General features: G+C 35.5%; 1 protein-coding gene across 6 annotated transcripts in view; it reads left to right on the plus strand.

Annotated features, from left to right (window-relative positions):
* The window catches only part of LAMA4 (laminin subunit alpha 4), a 163,952-nt gene that overhangs the window by 118,812 nt on the left and 21,007 nt on the right, over positions 1 to 24,133 (plus strand). For all 6 annotated transcript variants that reach the window (XM_064486762.1, XM_064486758.1, XM_064486759.1 and 3 more), the window contains 15 exons: positions 1,368 to 1,484; positions 2,577 to 2,756; positions 5,104 to 5,243; positions 7,387 to 7,563; positions 8,376 to 8,521; positions 8,975 to 9,137; positions 10,087 to 10,220; positions 10,684 to 10,855; positions 13,280 to 13,411; positions 14,501 to 14,643; positions 16,216 to 16,354; positions 16,807 to 16,944; positions 18,604 to 18,737; positions 19,666 to 19,830; positions 21,788 to 21,941. In XM_064486762.1, coding sequence (XP_064342832.1) covers positions 1,368 to 1,484; positions 2,577 to 2,756; positions 5,104 to 5,243; positions 7,387 to 7,563; positions 8,376 to 8,521; positions 8,975 to 9,137; positions 10,087 to 10,220; positions 10,684 to 10,855; positions 13,280 to 13,411; positions 14,501 to 14,643; positions 16,216 to 16,354; positions 16,807 to 16,944; positions 18,604 to 18,737; positions 19,666 to 19,830; positions 21,788 to 21,941 — 2,234 coding nt within the window. The remainder of the gene's footprint in view (positions 1 to 1,367; positions 1,485 to 2,576; positions 2,757 to 5,103; positions 5,244 to 7,386; positions 7,564 to 8,375; positions 8,522 to 8,974; positions 9,138 to 10,086; positions 10,221 to 10,683; positions 10,856 to 13,279; positions 13,412 to 14,500; positions 14,644 to 16,215; positions 16,355 to 16,806; positions 16,945 to 18,603; positions 18,738 to 19,665; positions 19,831 to 21,787; positions 21,942 to 24,133) is intronic.

The following is a 24,133-nucleotide window of genomic DNA, read 5'->3' on the forward strand; positions in this document are numbered from 1 at the left end:
ATAAAGAATAATAAAATAATATTCAGCAAACATATTCATACTGAAATATTGAAAGCTTTTCCAATAAGATTGAAAATAAGACAAGGATTCTCCACATTACCAATTCAATGTGTAAATATTCAGTTTAATTCTATGTAAAACAACTAGAAATTAACTTTTTAAAATAACACCATTTGCAATAACATAAAATACCTAGAAATAAACCTGATGAAAGATGCTAAGATCTTTACACATAAAACTATAATACACTACTGAAGAAATTAAGTAGGCATCTTGGCCCTATTTGTACTTTATTCGGCTTCTTCTCCACAGTCAGTGAGGAGGCAGTGGCTGACACCAGCAGGCGTGTGGGTGGAGCCCTAGGAAGGAAGACTGCCCTCAAAAACAGATTAAATGATGCTATTAAGAGACTAAATAAATGGAGATCAAAATGAGAATTTAGATTTAAGGAAGAGTGAATAAAGAACTGTATTTATTAAATGATGACTCAAATTTGTAAAAATAAAAATTTCTGCCAGAATTTATCTATAGATTCAATATAATCTTAAAGTACCAGAACTGTATGTACATATACAGGATGTTTCTAGAACTTCTTCAGAAATGGGAGTAGGCAGGAACAGCCAGCAGTCTGGAAGAATTAAAAAAAAAAGCTAGAAGACTTAAACTACTCAATATCAAGACATAAATCCACAGACATTAAGACAGAGATGCAAAAAGTATGAAAAATTGTAATACTGTATCATTTCTTTTGAATAAAGCTTAAAAGCAAATGCAACTAACAGAGATAGGATTCAGAATAGTGGTCACCTTTGGGTAATCATGGGGGTCCTAAGAAACTGTAAGGGGCTAATAATGGTCTATTTTCTTGGCCTAGGTTCTGGTTATATTTTGTGTTCAGTTTGTGGAAATTCATCAGGTTGTTTACTTATACTTGTGTGCCCTTTTCTAGATGTATGTTGTGTATCAATTAAAATTGTATTAAAACAATTAAGAAAAAAGAATTAGTCTTATGTAACTCCCCACGAATATGGATAGATCTATTCAGCTCTTTATCCATTGTGCTGTTAGGTGTTACTAGTCACAGCAGTGCTATATTTTCCAACGAAATTAACCATTATCTCTACACCCTTTATGAGTTACTCTCTGGCATCCTAAATCACTCCCAAGCACTGCTACAAGTTTTCTGCAATCCTTTACCTCTTAACTAAATGCCATTTTCCAGAATCAGAGTTCTATGTTCCTGTCATATTCAGAATATTGCAGATGATTCCATGGTACAAATCATAATTTTCCTTTTTGTTGAAATGGAGATTTTTTTTCCCTGCATCTTGGCCCTATTTGTACTTTATTCGGCTTCTTCTCCACAGGCAGTGAGGAGGCAGTGGCTGACACCAGCAGGCGTGTGGGTGGAGCCCTAGCAAGGAAGACTGCCCTCAAAAACAGATTAAATGATGCTATTAAGAGACTACAAGCCACAGAGAGAGGTGAGAATCTCAGACAGAACTTAAGCCTCATCTCTTTGTTCACTGGTATTAAGATAAACCTTGGAGGAAAGAGTAGGTGATTCATTGCTTATCAGTCTTTTTAAAAATAAATATTGTTTTCTGATGACAAAAGAAACTATGTTCATCACACACACACACACACACACAAAGCACACAACTTCATCGAAGTGATTTTTAATTTTTTTAATTAAAGAATACATGATCATTATAGAAACATTAGAAAATATAGATATGAAAAGAAACCAAGAGAAGAGAAATCTTTTATAATCTCATTACCTAGGAAAAAACATTTTTAATAATTGTTTTTATTTTAAATATATAATTAAAAAAATAGAATTTCATTATAGATTTCTTTGAAACTTGCTTTTCTTATTCAGAAATAATAGGGGAGGGATAAGTTAGGAATTTTGGATTAATAGATACACACTACTATATATGAAATAGATAAACAACAAGGACCTACTCTGTGACACAGGGAATGATATTCAATATCTTGTAATAACCTATAATGGAAAAGAATCTGAAAAAGAATATATATATGTATGTATAACTGAATCACTTTGCTTTACACCTGAAACACTATAAATCAACTATACTTAAATTAAAAATTTAAAAAAAAGCTTTTCTTACCAGTTTACTTCTGTACTAGAGCATCATTTTTATGGCAAAAGGTGTCCCACAAAGAAGAAAGTGATATTTACAATGAATTTCAGACATCATAACATTTTATGAGTTAGTATCTCTTACGCATTTTCTGTCTTTCTCACCAGGTCTCTAACCTGAAGAAATACTAATTACTCTTTTTGTTAAAATTTACCTCTAATTTGAAAATGTTTTAAATGAACTACATGATTTTAATGAGACTTTAGAGTCTTTCAAGCTCACTTATTAATACTGCTTCCAGTATTCTTGCACAGGTAACTTATACCATAATTAACATACATTCAAAGATTTAGTTTGACTGAAAAGCCCAGAATTTGAGATCTATTTCATCCCAATGATTAAATGGATATTCACGATCCCATCAAATGTCTTCTTTGCAAAATAAATGTCCTTGTGTTCTGTGTGAAGGTGATGCTCAGCAGCGCCTGGATCAGTCCAAGCTGATCACTGAGGAAGCTAACAAGACCACAATGGAAGTCCAGCAGGCAGCCGCCCCGATGGCTAACAATCTAACTAACTGGTCACAGAATCTTCAGAATTTTGACTCTTCTGCTTACAACACTGCAGTGGACTCTGCCAGAGATGCAGGTATCACTTAGCAACTTCACAATTTGCATCCAGTTAAGGAATTGGCCATTAAACTCTACACATCTTTCATTAAGAAGCAGTTTTCTTCATTAAGGCTTTAGACTGGAATATTGTAGAAGTTAGCTTAGAAAAGGATAAAAACTTTTTGCCCAGTTCATCTATCAGCATGTATGTGTGTGTGGACATATGAAATATATATATTTCCCATAAATAAATGCTAGCTAGATTGGTTAAGAGTCCATTTTTTTCCACATGAAATAATGGTAGCACTTGTTTCTATCAATGTAAGACTGATCCTTTGGGGAAGAAGGTCAGTCACATGTTAGAATAAATAATCTTAACAAAATGCTGGTTAGCTTTTAAGAAAAAAATTTGCTAAACAGCATCACTTTAACCAAACAGCATTGCCTTTGCTAAACAACATTGCTTTTTCCTGATCCAAGTAAAACCGGTTATTACCGACAAGTACTGAATATAGTCAAACATAAATGAAGCGTCACATTAAGAAGAAAAGTTTATTGTCCAACTTAAATATAAATATACAGCAATAAAGATGAAATATACTGATGTCTACCTAGTTTATTTAGTTACATATAGATACTCAAAATCACATATTACTTGAGAATTTTTTCCAATCTCTTCATATTTTTATTCTCTCTCTTCATATCTCTTAAATATCAGTGTCTTTGTCATGACTAGAACTTCCAGTTCCCCAGCATGGTTTTGCAGACCATGTTCCCTTCACTTCCATCTGAATTTAACCACCTTTTAAAATCCATATATGATCTGTTTGTCACTGGAAATTTTATCCTGGGGCACAATATCCATTCCCGTAACAGGAAGATAGCTCTTTTATATTCATCTCTTAAGTATGTATTCATGAGTTCATGTAACCACTCAGTTTCTTTTAAAACTTGATCTTTAAAAGATTTGCCTACATAATAGCCAATATTTACATTTATAAAGATACTGCCTCAGGAATATTTACTAAATCGGTGTTAATTTTTTCCCTCCTTTTTCCCTCCTATCAGTGATTCCAGTAGCCATCTAGAACTAACACTGTGTGCTTTCCTCAAATAGCATTTTGTGATTCAAAACAAGGTAAATGAAAAAGAATACCACAATACAAGACTTTATAAAGACTCTAATATGGAGTGATTCCCTCTCTCTGAGAGAATTGGAGGCAGAGAAACCCTGCTTTGTACATATTTCCATAATCAAAATTTAATGTAGTATTTTAAATACGCTTTATTACTTCTAATGTTGAAGACTATTATAATATAACAATAGCCATCTTGTGGTATGGCTATTGTGGTCAGTGATCAAACAACAAATATTTACCTCTGTTAATACATACACTAAACTGATAGTAGCTGTTAATTTCATTCCTTCTGCTGGAGCAGCACCTTGTTTCCTAAGTACAGAAAAGAGATGTTTCTCAGGTCCTCACTGACATATTCTCCTAAATCTGAGTTTAGTTTGGCTCCAGTAAGATGCTTGCTCTTGTCCAGCTGCTAATGCTGAGTGACCGTGCCCTGCCCTGAGGTAGGGGAATGCCCAGAGATACTCATTCTCTAGTCCAGTGGTTCTCAAATACCAGTGTGCCTGGGAATCTCCTGGGCTCCACCCTCAGAGTTCCTGAATCAGTTTGCTTGGGATGGAGCCAGAGAAACTTTGGAGAAAGTTATGCCTTTCTGTGTGTTTTGGGTTTCTCTCATCAGGCTATATCCTTATGATTTGTCCTCTTTCCTCTGTGTATGTTATACATTCCCCCACCACCCAAAAAAAAGTAACCTAAAATGTCAGTATGACCTGCTTATACCATCACTCTTGTTTGGGCTCATAGCCCATGGCTGCCCCCGCTCCACCTTGGCACAACTGCCACTTTCCTGGGTGCTCCCTTGTTTCCTCCACCTAGCTCTGCCTCTGCTGGGACCACTGCAATGGCAGTGTGATGTGTGAACAGGCTTCCTGGAAAACAACCTTTCTACCTCCTTTTGCCCTGCATTCCTTTTGACCTGTTATATCAGTTAGATTAGAAATGAAAGCAGAACCTGTGCTGTGTGGTGAAAGGGGCATCTATATATTTGTCATGGGCCCTGCCCTTCAGAAATGTACATTATATGTCAGCTTGCTCTGCATACAATTTATAGATCGACATGCATTGTAAATGCCAGAAAACAGCAACTGATTATGCTTTGTGCTTAACTATTAGTTTTTCAGAATTAAAAGTAATTTCTTATAGTGCTACCAGAAGTAATCACGTGTTTGTTGTCTCTTCACTTAATTCTTCAAATGACTTAATATTGAGATATTTACTCAAGTGATTAATTTTTATTAACTGCAGTAGGAAATCTGACAGAGGTTGTCCCTCAGCTCCTGGATCAGCTTCGTATGGTAGAGCAGAAGCGGCCTGCAAGCAACGTTTCTGCCAGCATCCAGAGGATCCGAGAACTCATTGCTCAGACCAGAAGTGTCGCCAGCAAGGTAACTGATGAAAGGATCATTATTGGTCTCTCGATGATCATGAGAACGTGAGGCTGAGCTCCCGCTAGTTGGGCTGCTTCCAGAGCAGGAACCTTTCTACTATATTGTCCAACTCCGTAGTTCTCCGCTCCATCTGCTCATTAGAATCGCATAAGGAGCTTTGAAAACCAAACCAATTCCTGATCCCAACCTCAAAGCAGTGGTCAGGCTGTCTAGAGGAAGGGCTTGGCACTTGTATTTTTTTGAAACTCCTCAGTGATTCTAATATGTGACCAAGATTAAGAACCACACAGTTAACCTAGGCAACAAAGCTCATAAAGCAAAAGGAATCAAGTAAAGCAAACCGCAATAAGAGTCAATTTTATTATTATTATTCACTATTTATTATTCTAACAGCTCTCTTAGTGCAGTCACTGTATGGGATAATCTTGCCAATCTACAAAGAATTCTCTAGCACAACACAAATGATATGAAGCTTTCACAGGCTTAACTAAGGAATGACAAAGTAGCTAAACTGAACAATTTCAGCAAAGACCCTATTCTGAGGTGGTATATGGAACCAACACAACACTGCAACTAGTGCCAGCTTTGGTAGGAACATATCCGGACACAACAGTTAACATTTTCAGTGGAAACAGGACATGTTCTTGGCCCTCCTTTTAATTTATTTTTAATTCATTTATAGATCAGCATCACTTTTTACAACCAAATTATATGGTTTTATTTCTCAATTGAGCTGAACAAACTATTGGCCCTAATTACTGACAGAATTAAGAGTTAGAAATCAACTATTTTGTAATGAAGAAAATTATTATTGGTAAATACATATCCAACTTTTAAATTATATATGAATATTGGTCCCACAACATAAATCACCCATTTTAGATATTTGGAGAACATTTCAAAAACAGATTTATCATCAAGAAATGGTATTTCCAAAGCTAGGTTTTTGTGAATGCCTTCTGGTAGTTTTATTTGTATGGAGTAGAATCTGGGGGCCTTAATCATCTAAAACTATTTTCTAAAGAAAGTCTTGGCAGTGCCTTTGGGATCCCACTCAGCTCCCCAAAGGCAAATACTTTCTATACAGATAAACACCTTTTTTGAACTCTCAAGTTTTACAAAGAGACTTTAATCCCATACATTGCTTAATTGTTTATTAAGATTTATTGTCCTTTATTCAACTGGCTACAGAGGACAGCTGTAATCTAGGTGCTTGGAAATAGAACCTTGAGCTCACTAACCATCAGTATTAACTAAATTAATATTAATTAATTGGTCTAATTTATTCATAAATATTTGCATAAATGGCATAAATATACACAGTCCATCCACTTCTGAATACTCTGAAAACCACCTTGAATCAGACCAGTTCAGTGCATCATATTGGACTTCTTAGAAATGCATTTACTGAGTCTTGCTTTATTGTGATGCCTTTCTGAGAATCATTATAAGAAATACCTTAATAAACTCATTACAGTTATTATAATGAAGGAGCCAGGCACTGGAAAGCACTTGATAGTTATCATCTTATTTCATTCTCACACAAATGTGTTGTCTTCATATTACAGATGAGGAAACTGCAGGTTAAGTGACTTGCTCATAGTTCCATAGCTAGTAAGTGGCAGAGCCAGGTTTCAAGATCCTGTCTAAGACTTAAAAACTGGGTCTAGACCGCTCCCAGCTGTCCTGACATGGTCAGGGATGTTGCTCACAGCCCATGCTCCTCTTCTGAACCCTGGAATGAATGTCCTACCTGTATTGGTAACCAAGATTAGTTATTATTCTCCTGATCAGTTAGTTGTTAATTTTATGGGCCTTGTGAATTGTATAACTGACCAAGTATCCCTTCAAGCTGTTTAGTTCACCTCAACCAAGTATGTAGTTCTTTGTGGAATTCATATTTATCCTCATTCTTGGATGTACTTTGTCATTCTCTTTTTTTTTTTACTTTCTTTCACCCTACTTTAAATTTAAACTATTGTGTTATAATGTTCCTTAAATCCTTTCTGCAAAAAGGTGAAGACGTAAATAAATAAGGCTCAGAGACCCCTTAAGGAGTTAAGGAAGCCCATTAAGAACCATGGGAAAGCACCATGCCCATTTCTGCAGGGTATTTTAATGGAGCAATTTTGTAATTCAGGTCCAAGTCTCCATGATGTTTGACGGCCAGTCAGCAGTCGAAGTGCACCCCAAAGCCAGTATGGACGACTTAAGGACCTTCACGTCCCTGAGCCTGTACATGAAGCCTCCTCCTGTGAAGCAGCCAGAACTGGCTGGGACTACAGATCAGTTTGTCCTGTACCTCGGAAGCAAAAATGTAAGACCATGAGGTTTTAAATGAGAGAATTATATTAAAAGGAAAGATAAGTGTTTTTCTCTTGCCTTAAAACAAATCTGTGGTTGAGGGGGAGACAGCTCAAGTGGTAGAGTGCCTGCTTAGCATGCGTGAGGTCCTGGGTTCAATCCCCAGTACCTCCTCTAAAAATAAATAAAATAATTGCCTCCCCCTCACCAAAATAAAATAATTAATTAACAAACGAAAAAACAAAGCTACGTAGCAAACAAACAAAATTTCCATCCTAGTAACTCAAAAGGTATAGGTTATTTTAAGGCCAAGACAAAAGTAGTGACTTAAAGACAAGTAATTCCTTCTCTATGTGGGATATTTCTGAGGTTGCTTCATATAAGTCTCACACTGCTAACTCTGAGGAGTCTGGATGTAGCAATGCAAAGACCTTTGCAATACGGAGGCCTATTATGATTGATGCCAAAGCCTGCTTGAAGGTGCATAGCAGTCGGTACTGGCAGATTGCATTATATCCCTGGTTAACCAAACAAGGCTCGCACATTCCTGGCAGCCATCAAATGTCCGCAAGCCTGCAGCTGCTTGCCTCCTGCCCAGGATGATTTGGACAGGCCCAGGGGATGCAGCACACTGATGCAGCCACAGGGAGGCTGGAAAAGAAGGGACACCGCCCAGTCTAACAGGCACTTCAGTAAATAATTCAAGCCAGACATGCCTTGTATACAGCCAAACGTTTGGCTTGCTAATTATCCTTTAAAGAAATGAGAACAAAAGATGACATTCATTCATGTGGATTTTATTTAAGAGACTTCTTAACATTTCAGGCCAAGAAAGAATACATGGGTCTTGCAATCAAAAATGATAACCTGGTATACGTTTATAATTTGGGAACTAAGGATGTAGAGATTCCCCTGGACTCCAAGCCCGTCAGTTCCTGGCCTGCTTACTTCAGCATTGTCAAGATTGAAAGGTAAAGTGAATCCATGACATAGGGCCCATGTGCACATTTTGTAAGAAACCTTGTGAATGCACTCACACACACACAGACACATGGTCTTTCTATGGATGTTGTAAATAGCACTTTTTTTCCTTTTATTCTTGCTCCTCTTTCTTCCATTATTCCTGTATTCCTTCCCAAATACCTTACGGGAAAACAAAAAAATTAGAAAAAACAGTCATCATTTCTAAATAGCAATCTGATTACTAGAATTTTTTTAAACTGGCCAATCCATGAATTAATTCCAAGATGGAATGTTTTTTCCCCTTCCCACTGATTGTTGACATTCTGTAAATGCTTATGTACATGACAAAATCAAATCACCAAATCTGTTATGAAGGGACATTCACTTTTTGACATTTTAAAAAACATGTTTTCTACAAATTATCTGGCTAATAAAAAGTGAAAAATTCTTTATCTGAACAGGGTAGGAAAACATGGAAAGGTGTTTTTAACAGTCCCAAGTCTAAGTAGCACGGCAGAGGAAAAGTTTATTAAAAAGGGGGAATTTGCAGGAGATGACTCCTTGTTGGATCTGGACCCCGAGGACACTGTGTTTTATGTTGGTGGCGTGCCTTCAAACTTCAAGGTAAGCTATCCAGCTGTATTTTGACTTACTGCAAATCTACACTGATTATTTTTAAAAATCCATAAAACCTACAGTGATTTGAGGGTGGGATGGAAACCTTAATATCTTAAAAAAGAGCTTAGCTCAGTGGGTGGTAGAATTCTGATCTATAAATTCAGGATCTATAAATCTGGTCTCTGCTACCCATATTTTCATGGTGTCAAATGCTTTCAAGCTATCGCTAACTCTTTTTTTTTTTAATGAATCAAGTGTTTTATAACTCTTCTACAATATCAAGAAATTTTTTCTTTTTTTATTGATATAGCTAACTCTTGATACCAACTTATTTCATTCTGATGTATGCATATGTAATTAATATTACCCTCACCTACTGCAGGAATATCTTTACCTTGTGGGTGTGTTTGTAGCTAGTCTTCAGGTTCACAAATGACAGTTCCAAAAACTCAGTTATTTCAGCTAATATACGGGCATGAAATGAGATACCTAGGGTGAGGGAGGGGATGGAATCTAGTGGTGAGTATGAGACCTGAGGAAGGGCAGGTACAGGAAAGGCCCAGGAAGATAGGGAGTTGAACTAGGATTTCAGTTGCAGAACTATTACTTATTAGTCAGAGGTGCATTATTGAACATCTCTGAGAATTATTTTCCCTTGATAGGAATACCTACTGCACAGAGCTGATGTGAAGACTGACTTTGATCATGAATTCACTGTCCAGCGTGTGACTGACCCATAGTATATGCTCAATAAATCCCCCCATCTTTGCTAAGATATGTGCAACTGAAAAATTATTGTTTACCTAAATGGTTTGGCATAGAATAGACACAAACTCAAGTCTAGAAAGATATTTATATCAGTGGGAAGATCTCCTTGACCTGTGGTTTGTTTCATTGCCTGTTCTGTGTGACTGGTCATCAGGTGGTTATTGACTTCACTTTGTCTATTTCACAGCTCCCTGCCAGCTTAAACCTGCCTGGCTTCCTTGGCTGCCTGGAATTGGCCACTTTGAATAATGATGTGATCAGCTTGTACAACTTTAAGCACATCTATAATATGGATCCCTCCAAATCAGTGCCCTGTGCCAGGTAAGAAAGTGTTAAGAGAACTGAACATTTGACAGCCATGCATGAGCTGCAAATGAGACAAGTGTGGATCAGTATTCAGGTTCTCATACTTTTCCTGGGGGAAACTAGTTTTGAAACTGCATAATAGTCATGCCTACAAACAACTTTTCAGTTCTCCTCTACCATAACGAGCATGCACAATTATTGAAAGTGTTAAACTGCTTGTTTGCAGCTTTGGTTTTGAATTCCAGAGACTGGGGTTTCACTAGAGCCTTTTGCTGTCTTAGCGCATAGGGTAAAGGGAAAAAATTCATTGAAAACAATTCATTTAAATGCTTCTTTGTGTCTTCCATGCAGACATCAGGACTTCATTTAAATGCTATAAGGTCCATGGAAGATGTCATGAGGATGGGTTAAAAGGGCCTGACTTGACAAGCACAACATAAACTGTCTTGTTCATATGATCCTTATGTTTATATTTCAGAGATAAACTGGCCTTCACTCAGAGTCGGGCTGCCAGCTATTTCTTCGATGGCTCTAGTTATGCCGTGGTGAGGGATATCACAAGGAGAGGGAAATTTGGTCAGGTGACTCGCTTTGACATAGAAGTTCGAACACCAGCTGACAACGGCCTTGTGCTCCTGATGGTCAATGGAGTGAGTGAAAATAAAAGTCCCACATCTTCTCCTTTATTGCCTTTACTTTTCTGCCAAGCATATTTTAGGAACCTTCCCAGGTTGAATGTGTCATGCCATCAAACTGGAGTTTTAGTGTAGAAAGCAAAATTGCTTTTTTTTTCCTTTCTGGGAAGTGATGTCAGCAATAAGTAAAAGCAGCCACGAAATGCATTTCCTTGCCCTACATTTTTGGATGTATATTAAATATAACCCCTTTAATAAACTAAGGGAACTTTGAGCAAAATCACCCCCAAGATCTAGATGAGCATGTGTCTGCAGAAATTTAGCACTGACTTTTTAAACCATTTGCCCTAATCATTAAAAAAAGTTTGCTTGCTTAGTATTTAAACATATACATACATTTCTTTATCTATTAATGATACATGTATGCTATATATGAATATAATATTCAAAACTTAGAATAAAAGATAATTTCTATAAAGATAAAATATTGAATAAAAATAAATGCAATTTTAAAATAAAGATGGAATACAATAAAACTATTTTTATTTGTTAATGATACAAAAATTAATAGTAGTGTTAGTGAGAACAATGTAATTAAATATGCTTAAGTATTTTTTAAAGTCTCCTTAAACTCTTTATGATACGAAAGTCTTGTCCTGAGTCCAGTTTATTTTAATACTAAGCTTTATTGGCTATCATAACTGAACAAGATATCTCATACAAATAAAAATGTAGGAAGTGTATCATTGGCTATGTTTATTAAATCATGGCATGGTTATTCAGTCTCATTCACCAACTGGCAAACGTTGTCTTTGAAATTCAGTGGTATATTTTCATATTTCCTGATTTCAGTTCTTGCAAGCTAATTAGATATTGTATCATTTTGTAGACTTTAACAAGAGTTCAAGACATTGAAAATCTTCGTTTGAAAGATTTTTAAACAGGTTAGAAATTTCTTTCCAAAAATGTTTTAATAGTACAGGTATGGAGAGTCTTTGTGGGTAGTACAGTTACTTTGTTTTCATCAACAAATTTACTTAACAATAAAAAAAATTTCCATGTGAAAAAAAAAATTTCCAAACACATTTTTTAAAAACCATCTCTCTAGAATACAGCTTTCTTTGAAAAAAAAAAGTTAATTTCTCATCCATTATTATAATGCCCTACCTTGAAATGACAGATCAAGTATTTTTTTTAGTACTTAGTAGGTTTCATACTACTGAAAGACATTTGTCATCACAAATGAAGGTTAATAAATTTAGAATAATTCATTTTATAAAGAAAATTTATAACCCTCTTTAAACGTGATGGCATTTTTAGTAATTTGCAGGAAATAATCTGCAAACATCTACATATCTCAAAATATTTTCTCATCACTGTATCTCAATAGAAAATCATTGTAAATATTCTGTTATTAAGCCATCTCACTTAGGCACACATAAACTGCAATAAACTGCATAGGCTAAACACAAAGAAGTGGGTAGGGGGCCATGGCCAGCCTTTCAAGTGTGGAACTTCGTTCTCAAAGCCTCATGTGCCATGTGAATCTGAATCTCGTGAAAATTCATCCAAAGGACAAAATGAAGGCCTAGAGTAGATCTATGTATTAAATATTAAAAGTTAGCTTCTTTCTCTGTTTTTGAGTTTTAAAATGAGTGTAAGTTGAGATATTTGCTTTCTATCCCCCCAGTGGATTGTGTTCCACATTCTCAGGAGTATAAAAACTTCATCCGAAATCACTTTTTGTGAAATGGGGATTTTACCATGATATCTTATTTTTCAAATCTCTTGAATTCTTGTATCTATGAACTATCTCCTGAAGCAAGCAAGACTGACAAGTAAATTACTTGAGTATTACAGAATTACTTTGGTTCTTAAACATCATGTGGTCCAAGTGCATAATAATCCCATATTTATTTACGTAAATTCAGTGTTTCAAAATAATACAGAAGTAGCCTCCTTTTTCTTATATCCATATTTGCTGATAATTTTTAAAGATTCTTTTCAGCATACGTTGGAACTATTTTTAAATATTACCAATTTTGCTCTTAAAATGAAATGTAATCACCTATTGGCCTGTTACAACTTTCAAACGTTGCCTAAAACAAGGCAGTTGACTATATATGCTCTATAATACTGTTTTCAAAGATTTCAAAAAGGTCAATAAGGTAAGCTTAAAATTTCATAAATTCAGAAAGTAAATGAAAAATGATAGAAGATAGTTGTGTTAAGTTGTACATTAACACTTTGGTATTAAATTGAGACATAACTGCTGATTTGGATATAGTTGTGATTTTTATTTTTTAATAAAAATTCATGAGACTTCTTTAGTCTTCAATTTCAATAATAAAGAATACAATATTATTTCTCAAATTCAGCTAAAGCTGCTCTTTCATAATAGCAGACACTCACATCTTATAACTTTTTTCCTCTCCACAGAGTATGTTTTTCAGCCTGGAAATGCGCAATGGTTACCTACATGTGTTCTATGACTTTGGGTTTAGCAATGGCCCTGTGCACCTTGAGGACACAATGAAGAAAGCCCTAATTAATGATGCAAAATATCACGAGGTACCAATCATTGCAGTTTGCATGTTTTGTTTTGTTTGTACTTAAATCTACTGACCTAATCAGATGGTCAAATGAGATCAGTGAGAAAGTAATTAAACTGAACACCTTTATATATAAAGAGCAAGTGAAGGGCCCTCATCTACTCAACTCCAGGGTAACATTTTCTTTAAAAGAATGGATATTTTAATCACATTGACATTTCTATTAAAAGTCAATCAAAGATTACTTTTGATTACTTCATTGACCACAAGTCTCCTGTTAGTACTCAATATCTTGATTACAATGACACCTTCTATACATTTGTTGAAAATGCCAGAGTGTAGATATACAGGCATTTTTTTAACTTATTCATTGAGCCCCATTAAATGTAAAAAGATTAGATATAAGTAAAGAACTTCCCTTTAAACAGTTTATCCAGAGCTTAGAAAATATTAACACAGATTTCTTTATAAAGAGAACCCACAAAGAATGCTCTAAATTTAGTCTTGAAACAGATGTGTAGTATACTGATAATATATTTCATTTATTTTCATTAACAGCTACTTTAAATCTACAGTTTAATAAAGTGTATAAAAGGCATAATATCTTTTAAGTTGAACTGAAATGCAGAGAGTAGAAGGCTATATTTCTCTTTTCAGTTCAAAGTCCATAACCTACATGAGAATAGTTCACGATAATATTTTAACCATTTTTCTGACTAACATTTTCCCAGATTCATTAAACTTTCTTACTATGTCACCAAAAAAATGATATCTGGCAACATGTAGTCAAGAGTCCAGAAGGTACCTGTTTATGCTTTTTCACCCAAATCCCCTCAACAGGGCAAAATAAAACAGTTGGTCTCATAACAGAATTTTTCTTGGGCTAGCTCCATCTCCATATGGAAATCCTCCTCCTGCCAATGTGAACTTCTTGTTATAGAAGTAAGAGTTTCCATGTTTGTGAGTAAGAAAGGAAGATGTGTTCCCCATTTGATGAACAAACAAGCACAAGAACATGAATATAACCAGAATAATTAAAATAACAGCAATCTCCAAAAAGCTGATTGATAAACAGTGATCAAGGCTTACTATATATCATTTCTCCCAGATCTCAATCATTTACCACAATGATAAGAAAATGATTTTGGTAGTTGACAGACGACACGTAAAGAGCATGGATAATGAAAAGATGAAAATACCTTTTACAGACATATATATTGGAGGGGCTCCGCCAGAAATCTTACAATCCAGGTAAGCTGTTTTGTTGTTGTTAAGCTGCTTGTCCCTAATGAGGCACGGGGCTGAGTATTCCACACCCCGCAGAGGTGCAGTGAGTGTTGGAGCATCCCTACCTACTACTTCCAGGCACATGCACAGGAGCGCACACACACTAACATGCACCCTCGGGCCTTGTGCAGCCAGCCCTCGTGAACCCCTTAAATTAACATTTAGTAGATGTGATCTACAAATTTCTTTAATTATTGTATTACTCTCAGAATATGTCTAATGCAGAATTTCTCATTCACAAGAGGAAAGGTGGAGCATGTGTGTTGTGTAAAAACAAAGCAGCATTGTGTCCCTTTACTTTTGTTTCAGTCTTAATTTAGACTTATTTGAACTCTCAAATAGCATCTGAGGGTAAACAAAAATTTTAAGCCTATCCCAGGGGTTGTGGATTACGTATGATGAAAAATTCAATTCTCTGTTATTACAATCAATTCATAGCATCAGAGACCCTTAAAACTGAGAAACAACTTTAGGATATTCCAGTCCAGTCATTCTCAACCCTGGTTCTCATTAGAATAACCTAGAGAACTTCTGTAAACATCATTACCCATCACAATTCTCCAGAAATTCTAACTGCTCTGGGATAAGTCCTCAACTTTAAACTTCCTTTCTAAACTAAATATCTTCTTCAGTTCCTGCAACCACCCACATGGGATCTTTAACCATTATGATTGCTGTTATGTGCACCTCAGTCTGTCCATTAGCATGGTCATCCAGGTATGATCTTGTTGGAGCAGAATACAGTGGGACTGTTACCCCTGTACAGTTTGGCTAGTGTTCATCTAAAATACTTTGAACTCATAATTTTCTCAAAATTAACTTCATGTTCATTCAATATCCAGCAATGTGTTCTTGGGCACTTTCTATACTAGGCATAATGATATGTACTAGGATTATAGTTTTGAACAAAATGCCATCCTTGATCTTAAAAATGAAAGGATTTCTCACTTTCCTATTGGACTAAAGGCCCTACATTCACTAAAACCTTCTCTAGCCTTGATTGATTACAGTGTGTTGCAAATGAAGACAAGAAAATGAGTTCATGACCCAAGTGGATTAGTGGAAGACTGAAGACCTGGGTTCAAATCTTAACTTACCATTTGTGACATAAAAAATTTTAATATTTCTTAGTTTCATTTTATAGGTTAAACCATGTGAAATTGCCAAGAGTTGACCATTTTTGACCCATAAATATGTCAAATCCTATGGTTCAACATGTTAATCATCTATAAAATGAAAATAATAGCATCACCATCTATCTCACTGAATTGTTATAAAGATAAAATGAGTTAATGTCAGTTAAAGGATCTTGAACACTCTAAAGAAGTAAATAACTTGGCTTCATGCAGAAAAAAGCTGTTCTATATGCAATGACTAGACATTACTGTGCTTACAAAAGAAAGCATGAGAATAGGAATAATAATAAAGCTTTAAAAATTACTGTAAGTAAAATCAAAATTTATATCCTACACATACATGCTAAACATCACCACCATCATCATGGATATATCAGCGAAGACTAATTTTCTCTTCCAGGACCCTAAGAGCACACCTTCCCCTAGATATCAACTTCAGAGGATGCATGAAGGGTTTCCAGTTCCAAAAGAAAGATTTCAATTTATTAGAGCAGACAGAAACCCTGGGAGTTGGTTATGGATGCCCTGAAGACTCACTTGTAAGTATGCAATCAAAAGCTTTTTTATAAATAGACACAAAACATCACTCTCAAAAGCTGAAGAAGCGCTTTTCTCTGTGATCCTGTGTACACTTCAGTCTCCTTCCTGCCACCAGCAGAAAGAAGAATCATTAAGCTAAAAAGGCTTGTGGAGTTCCTCTGTGACTTGTCTAGTTGCTTTAGTTTTCGATGGTGGGGGCTTCCAAAGCCCAGAGAGGCTGCGTGAGCATCTTCACTCAGTCAGGGTGGAGGAAGTAGGGAAGTTGAAACCCCATTTGCTAGAGGTACACAGAAGGAAAGCTAACATGCCGTAATTCCAGTATATACCAGAAGTTAAAACATAACTATTAATATAGGAACTAGCAGACAGGGACTTTGTTATGCAAGAAATAGACATTTTAAGCATTGATAGTTATCACCAACACTGTGTTCACACTTTTTTTGGCACACAGATATCTCGCAGAGCATATTTCAATGGACAGAGCTTCATTGCTTCAATTCAGAAAATATCTTTCTTTGATGGCTTTGAAGGAGGTTTTAATTTCCGAACATTACAGCCAAATGGGTTACTATTCTATTATGCTGCAGGGGTAAGTATTTATTTTCCCCTATAGAAACTACTTTGTAGTAATCGTTTTGTCTATTAAAAATACTCTTAAGCATGTTAAAAGTGATTTTCTATTCAGATTAATTTTGACTCACATGTACACACATGGAATGTTTCATTTCAGACACTTTATAAAATATTACATATATATATAGTATATAAGAAGTTTTTAATCTGAGATTCATAAACCCACCCATCATGGGTTCATGAAGATAATTTAGTGGGTATATGACCTAGGTGGAAAAAATTACATCTTTATTTTCTCTAACTAAAATTAAGCATTTTCTTCAATTGTGAATGTTGACAACAAACCATAGTAATATTAGCTGTACCTGTGGCTTTGTCATTAATAGAAATCACAGGTATTTTTCATTTCACATTACAGTTGTCACAGATGTCTCAAAATACCATTTTTGCTCATTCCTAAATTACAGTAGTTATGAGATCTGCTACTGGATTTTATTACTTAGTGCCTTCATGAAGAAGTACATGTATAACTGTATCACATATTTATCGTTTCAATATTTTGAAACTGTATTTCAGTGTGACTGGTTTCCTTTGTATTCCTACATATTTTGCTTAATGCATTTTAAAACATTTTATGAAAGGGCCCATATGTATCACCAAATTGCCAAAAGAGTACATGGCACAAAAATGTTAAGAACCTGTGTATATACACAAACATGTGTGATTCAATTTATGAAATAGTTCTTGAATTTGCTGTAGAACACTTTAGCTTAGCTTATAAAGATATACTATGTCAAGAATAAAATAAGATTTATAGAAGTTTGGTGACCAACTGATTTATCAGTTAAGATCCAACTGATTTATCTCTGGAAAGGTCATCACCAATATATACACTGATGGACCAGGTCATATTATAATTTATAAAAGCAGCTTTTATTTTCCCTACTTATTACCTTGTGTCTGTCACTTTTATGTCCAATTTAAATCAGTAGCATCTGTGAGAATGTACCCAAAGCATTTGCATTTTGTAGGACCTCTGCCACCAAACCTGCCTCAGATGACCATGGTTAGCTAAATAACACTTTTGGTCCACAAAAAGTAGTTATGTTGAGGGCTAACTGAAGAGGTTGGTGTCCACGTAAGGGAGGAGAAGCAAGATTATCATTTTGCCAATATTTTCAAACAAGCAATAAGCAAATTCAGAAAAAGAGATGTTAACCTTTGCTGTTTTTTAATTTCTCTTCTGCCTCTGTGGATGAAAAGTGACTCATTTTAAAAGCCATAGTAGCGAGTTAACCTTTACCTAGGCATCTAGTTACATCAGGAGATTCAAATACTGCCTTTTCAAAAGTGAGACTGATGACAGAGTAGAAATGCCTGAGTTAGGAAAGTAACTGGCACTGGGATAATATCTCTCAGCATGACAAAATCACCAGAAGTTTTTAGTTCAAAATACAGGATATTCCTCTTTCTATTGAAATGTATCTAATTTTATAGGCAATACCAATACAAGCAATAGAGTATTTTGTTGTTATTGTTTATAGAAATTATTTTACAAGCAAACTTCCTACACCCTGGAAATTCCTTGAAGCCATCCCATTAAGTGAATGTTGAAAATGTGTCCATCTTTTGGATCCCTGACCTCCCTACTTAAAAACCTGTGTTTGCATTTCAGACAGACGTGTTCTCCATTTCACTGGCTAATGGCACCGTGATCATGGATGTAAAGGGAATCAAGGTGCAGTCGGCAGATAAGCAGTACAATGACGGGCTGTCCCACTTCATCATTACCTCTGTGTCCCCGGCCAGGTACAGCTCCTCACTTTATGCTCTTTCCACCGGATGGCTTTATCCGTAGAGTGAGATTCCATCAAATGACCATGATGAATAATAGACTACCCTGTAACTTTTCAAGTGTTTAAAAAAAAATGGTAGAAGGACAACTTACCTTCTTTTAAAAAAAAATGCTATTAATTTTTAAGACATACCAGATAAATCACTATATATTACTTAACATGAATGTAAAGTTTTTTCCAATCAACCCATAGGCTGTAATCTCCTTGATGGAAGTACCTACACATAGCACTTACCGAATGGAGTGTGGTGTTTTGTGCATAGAAGGAGCTCAGCCAATATTGGTTTCATTAGATTTTAATTAAACAGTTAAGAACGCTACATTTATGGCCACATTTTAAAAGCTCTGATTTTATCTTTAAAATATATAATACTGAATTTCTTTTTTATAAAAAGAACATTATTTTGGAAAAAGAAATTTCTGTTGTTGACTGCTGGCTATTGTATGTCCAGTTCTGTGGAACCCTGCCATTAAAAGAAAAAGAAAACATTAATAGGTCTTTTCTAGATTCCATTTCCAATCAAATCAAAACTATTCAATATGCTTTACAATGAAAATAGTTTCCCACAAATGTGATTAAATGATTACCATGTTTTAAGTTCTGATCTTTTCACACCCCAAAAAAAATATTGCTGATGACTAGTTGTCAGAACTTCTTGTTTCTATGGGTTTAAATTCCAGTCATGGTTTGGAGAGTCTTTTCTGCATATAGAAATATTCACCATTTTATCCCCGGCCTCACGAAGAGTCTGGCAACTCGTTATCTTGTCATTAACCAAATGTTCCATTTCAATTCCATGAGAAATCTTGCAACCTGAAATGGAACTCATAGTGAAATGTCATTAGCTGTGTAGTGTGTAAAAGATGCTTTTTCCTTTATAGATATGAATTGATAGTAGATAAAAGCAGACTTGGGAGTAAGAACCCTACCAAAGGGAAAGTGGAACAGACACAGGCGGGTGAAAAGAAGTTCTACTTTGGTGGCTCACCCATCACTCCCCAGTATGCTAATTTCACCGGCTGTATAAGTAATGCCTACTTTACCAGGTATAATATTTTTATTATTCATAAATCTGCATGATTGATAAAGATCAAGTCAGTAACGAAAATGTTTACCTAATTAAAACTGCAAACTATGAAATTTAGCGGAGGCATTGGAGGGTAGTAATTGAAAGCTTGCGTGTGCTTGAAAAAACTGACACCTTGGGTTTGTGTGTAGATTTTTTGCCTTTTAATTTCTGTATGACGTTGGCTAAGCAAGCCTTCGTTTCTTCACCTGCAAAATGCAGATAAAAATGAGGCCTGCATTGTAGACTTGTTATGAGGATTAAACTGAGATAATATGCATAAAGCACCTGGCATACAGCAAGCTATAAATATTAAATGCAATATTTCTGTACTTATTATCAATGGTATAGTACAGAGCAACATACCCAAATCATTTTTAGAGGTTTAAGAAAGTCTTTTTAATTTAATGCATGACTTTATTTTTTCATTATTTTTCTTTTATTGAAATTCAGTTGATGTACAATATTATGTTAGTTTCAGGTGTACTATGTAGTGATTTGACATTTGCATATATTGTGAAATGTTCACCAAGATAAGTCTAGTAACCATCTGTCCCCATACAAAGTTAATAAAATGTTATCAGCTATATTCCTTATGCTGTGTATTATACACCCGTGGCTTATTTATTTTATAACCGGAGGTTTTACCTCTTAATTCCTTTCACCAGTTTCACATCCGTCCTCTCTCCTTTGGCAGCCACCCACTTGTTCTCTGTATCCATGAGTCTATTTTCATTTTGTTTGTTTTGTTTTTTAGATTTCACGTATGATATTTGTCTTTCTCTGTCTGACTCATTTCATTTAGCATAATACCCTCTAGATCCATATCACAAATGGCAAGATTTCATTTTTTATGGCTGAGTAATATTCTGTTTTATAAGTATATATAAACACTACATCTTTACCCATTCATCTATAGATCAGTACTTAGGTTGCTTCCATATCTTGGCAATTGTAAACAGTGCTACGGTGAACATGGTGGGGTACCATATACCTTTTTGAATTAGTGTTTTTTTTTCTTCAGGTAAACACCCAGGAGTAGAAGTCATATGGCAATTCTGTTTTCAATTTTTTGAGGAACCTCCATACTGTTTTCCATAGTGTCTGCACCAATTTGCATTCCCACCAACAATGCACAAGGGTTCCCTTTTCTTCATATACTCACCAACACTTTTTATTTGTTGTCTTTTTGATGATAGCCATTCTGACATTTGTGGTATCTTTTTGTAGTTTTTTGTTTATTTGCTTTTTAAATGAAGGTATTGAGGATTGAACCCAGGACCTCGTGCATGCTAATTAAGCATGTGCTCTAACAGTGAGCTATACCAACCCCCCAACTTTGTTGTTTTGATTTGCATTTCCCTGATGATTAGTGATGTTAAGCATCTTTTCATGTGCCTTTTGGCCATCTGTATGTTTTCACTGGAAAAATGTCTATTTAGGTCCTCTGCCCATGTTTTAATAGGATTTTATCATGTTGAATTGTATGAGTTCTTTATATACTGTGGACATTAATCTCCTATTGGATAGATTGCTTAAAAATATCTTCCCTCATTCAGTAGGCTGCCTTTTTGTTTTCTCCTTAACAAAGACAGTGAGGGCCTCCTGAGTACAAGAACAAGCAAGACAGGAATTGAATACAGATTAAGTAACACGGAGGAGGTTCTAATCATCCAGAGAGTAGTGAGGGCAAACGTGTTCATCTGTCAGAATGTGCTGGTGCCAGGCACAGAGTTATCGGTTAATTGGTTAAATGATTATTTAAAGGGTTATGATTAAGACAGTGGTTGATGGATAAAGGCCCATCTCACACACACACACACACACACACACACACACAAAATTTAAATGCTTAAGTTCTTTGACTTACATAGTTTTCATCATGTAATTCTGAATAATATTTTTTAAGGTTTTTCTTTCCTCTGTTACAAACACAGGTTGGACAGAGATGTGGAGGTTGAAGATTTCCAGCGGTATTCTGAAAAGGTCCACACTTCTCTGTATGAATGTCCCATTGAGTCTTCACCATTGTTTCTCCTTCACAAAAAAGGAAGAAATTCCTCAAAACCTAAAACAAGTCAGAATAGAAAGGTAAAAGATAATGCTGTGACAACTTCTTAATTGCCCTTGTATTCCACGCACACAATGACACCGATGCTTTATAGAATTTACTCTCTTTTGCAACTTGTGTACATATAAAATATAGGATTCCTGAAGTATCAGATATTGCAGTTTACCAGATTTGTTGCATCAGTTCCTGTTCCCAAAGAAACAATTTGAATCAGCTTTTACCGATACTTCCAACTACTTTCCGTTACAGTTGTTAAAATTGCTCTCTACTTAACAATTTGCATATATAACATACATTGTTTACCACAGTAATTCTCTAGTATCATTTGTTTTCATGTAACAATCTCAGGTTTCTGTCACAATAATGGAAATTATTAGTTTCTGATCTCGCCTCATTTTCCCCTCCTTCATTTTAACCGCTCAATTGCACAGTTGATCTGTGGCATCAACTAGAGCCACTTATCATCAAAATCTTTTTTTTTACATTTTTTTATTGAGTAATAGTTATTTTACAATGTTGTGTCAAATTCCAGTGAAGAGCACAACTTTTTCAGTTATACATGAACATACATATATTCATTGTCACATTTATTTCTCTGTGAGCTACCACAAGATCTTGTATATTTTTCCTTGTGCTGTACAGTATAATCTTGTTTATCTATTCTGCATTTTAAAATCCCAGTCTGTCCCTTCCCACCCCCTACCCCCTTGGCAACCACAAGTTTGTATTCTATGTCTATGAATCTGTTTCTGTTTTGTATTTATGTTTTGTTTGTTTTGGTTTTTTATTTTAGATTCCACATATAAGCGATCTCATATGGTATTTTTCTTTCTCTTTCTGGCTTACTTCACTTAGAATGACATTCTCCAGGAACATCCATGTTGCTGCAAATGGCATTATGTTGTCGGTTTTTGTGGCTGAATAGTATTCCATTGTATAAATATACCACCTCTTCTTTATCCAGTCATCTGTTGATGGACATTTAGGCTGTATCCATGTCTTGACTATTGTAAATAGTGCTGCTATGAACATTGGGGTGCAGGTGTCATTTTGAAGTAGGGTTCCTTCTGGATATATGCCCAGGAGCGGGATTCCTGGGTCCTATGGTAAGTCTATTCCTAGTCTTTTGAGGAATCTCCATACTGTTTTCCACAGTGGCTTTCCTTGCTTCCCTCTCCCGCTTTTAATGATTTAGATGTCTTCTTTTACAATTTTGTGTTTATTCCTTTTGTAAGTCATGGCAGTTATCTCCTTTCCAGTTATGAGTTTCTCATTTTTGTAGCATCCTGCTTCTTTTCTATTTAGAGCAGACCTGTCAATATTTCTTTTAGCATGGGTTTAGTGTTGCTAAACTCTTTTAGTTTTTCCTTGTCTGTGAAGTTCTTTATCTCTCCTTCTATTTTAAAGGATAGCCTTGCTGGATAGAGTATCCTAGGCTGCATCTTTTTTTCATTCAGGACTTTGAATATATCTTGCCACTCCCTTCTGGCCTGTAGTGTTTGTGTAGAGAAATCAGCTGAGAGCCTTATGGGGGTTCCCTTGTAACTCACTCTTTGTTTTTCTCTTGCTGCCTTTAGGATCATTTCTTTATCCTTGACTCTGGCCATCTTGATTATGATATTTCTTGTTGTGGGTCTGTTTGGGATCTTCCTGTTTGGGACACTCTGAGCCTCCTGTACTTGGATATCTGATTCCTTTAGATTTGGGAAGTTTTCAGTCATGATTTCTTTCAATACCTTTTCAATCCCCTTTGTTCTTTCTTCCCCTTCTGGAACCCCTATTATGTGTAGATTGGCACGCTTTATATTATCCCATAGGTCCCTTATATTGTTTTCATTGTTTTTTATTTGTTTTTCTCTCAGCTGTTCTGATTGGGTGCTTTCTGTTGTCCTGTCTTTTAGGTCACTTATTCGTTCCTCTGCATTATCTAGCCTGCTTTGTACAGCCTTTAGGTCAGCTCTCATCTCAGCAAATGAGTTTACTAATTCTACTTGGTTCTTTATAGCTTCTATTTCATTTTTGACATATTTTATATCTCTAAACACTATTTCTTTTAGTTCCTTCAGTACTTTGATCACTCCTTTTTTGAAATCTTGATCTAGCCATCAATGTCTATTTCCTTGATTGTGCTTTCAGAGGATTTCTCTTGATCTTTTAATTGGGAGTGGTTCCTCTGCTTCTTCATATTGCTCATATCTTTCTGGCATTGTGG

This window comes from Camelus dromedarius, chromosome 6 (assembly GCF_036321535.1).
Source record: "Camelus dromedarius isolate mCamDro1 chromosome 6, mCamDro1.pat, whole genome shotgun sequence".
Taxonomy (NCBI): Eukaryota; Metazoa; Chordata; class Mammalia; order Artiodactyla; family Camelidae; genus Camelus; species Camelus dromedarius.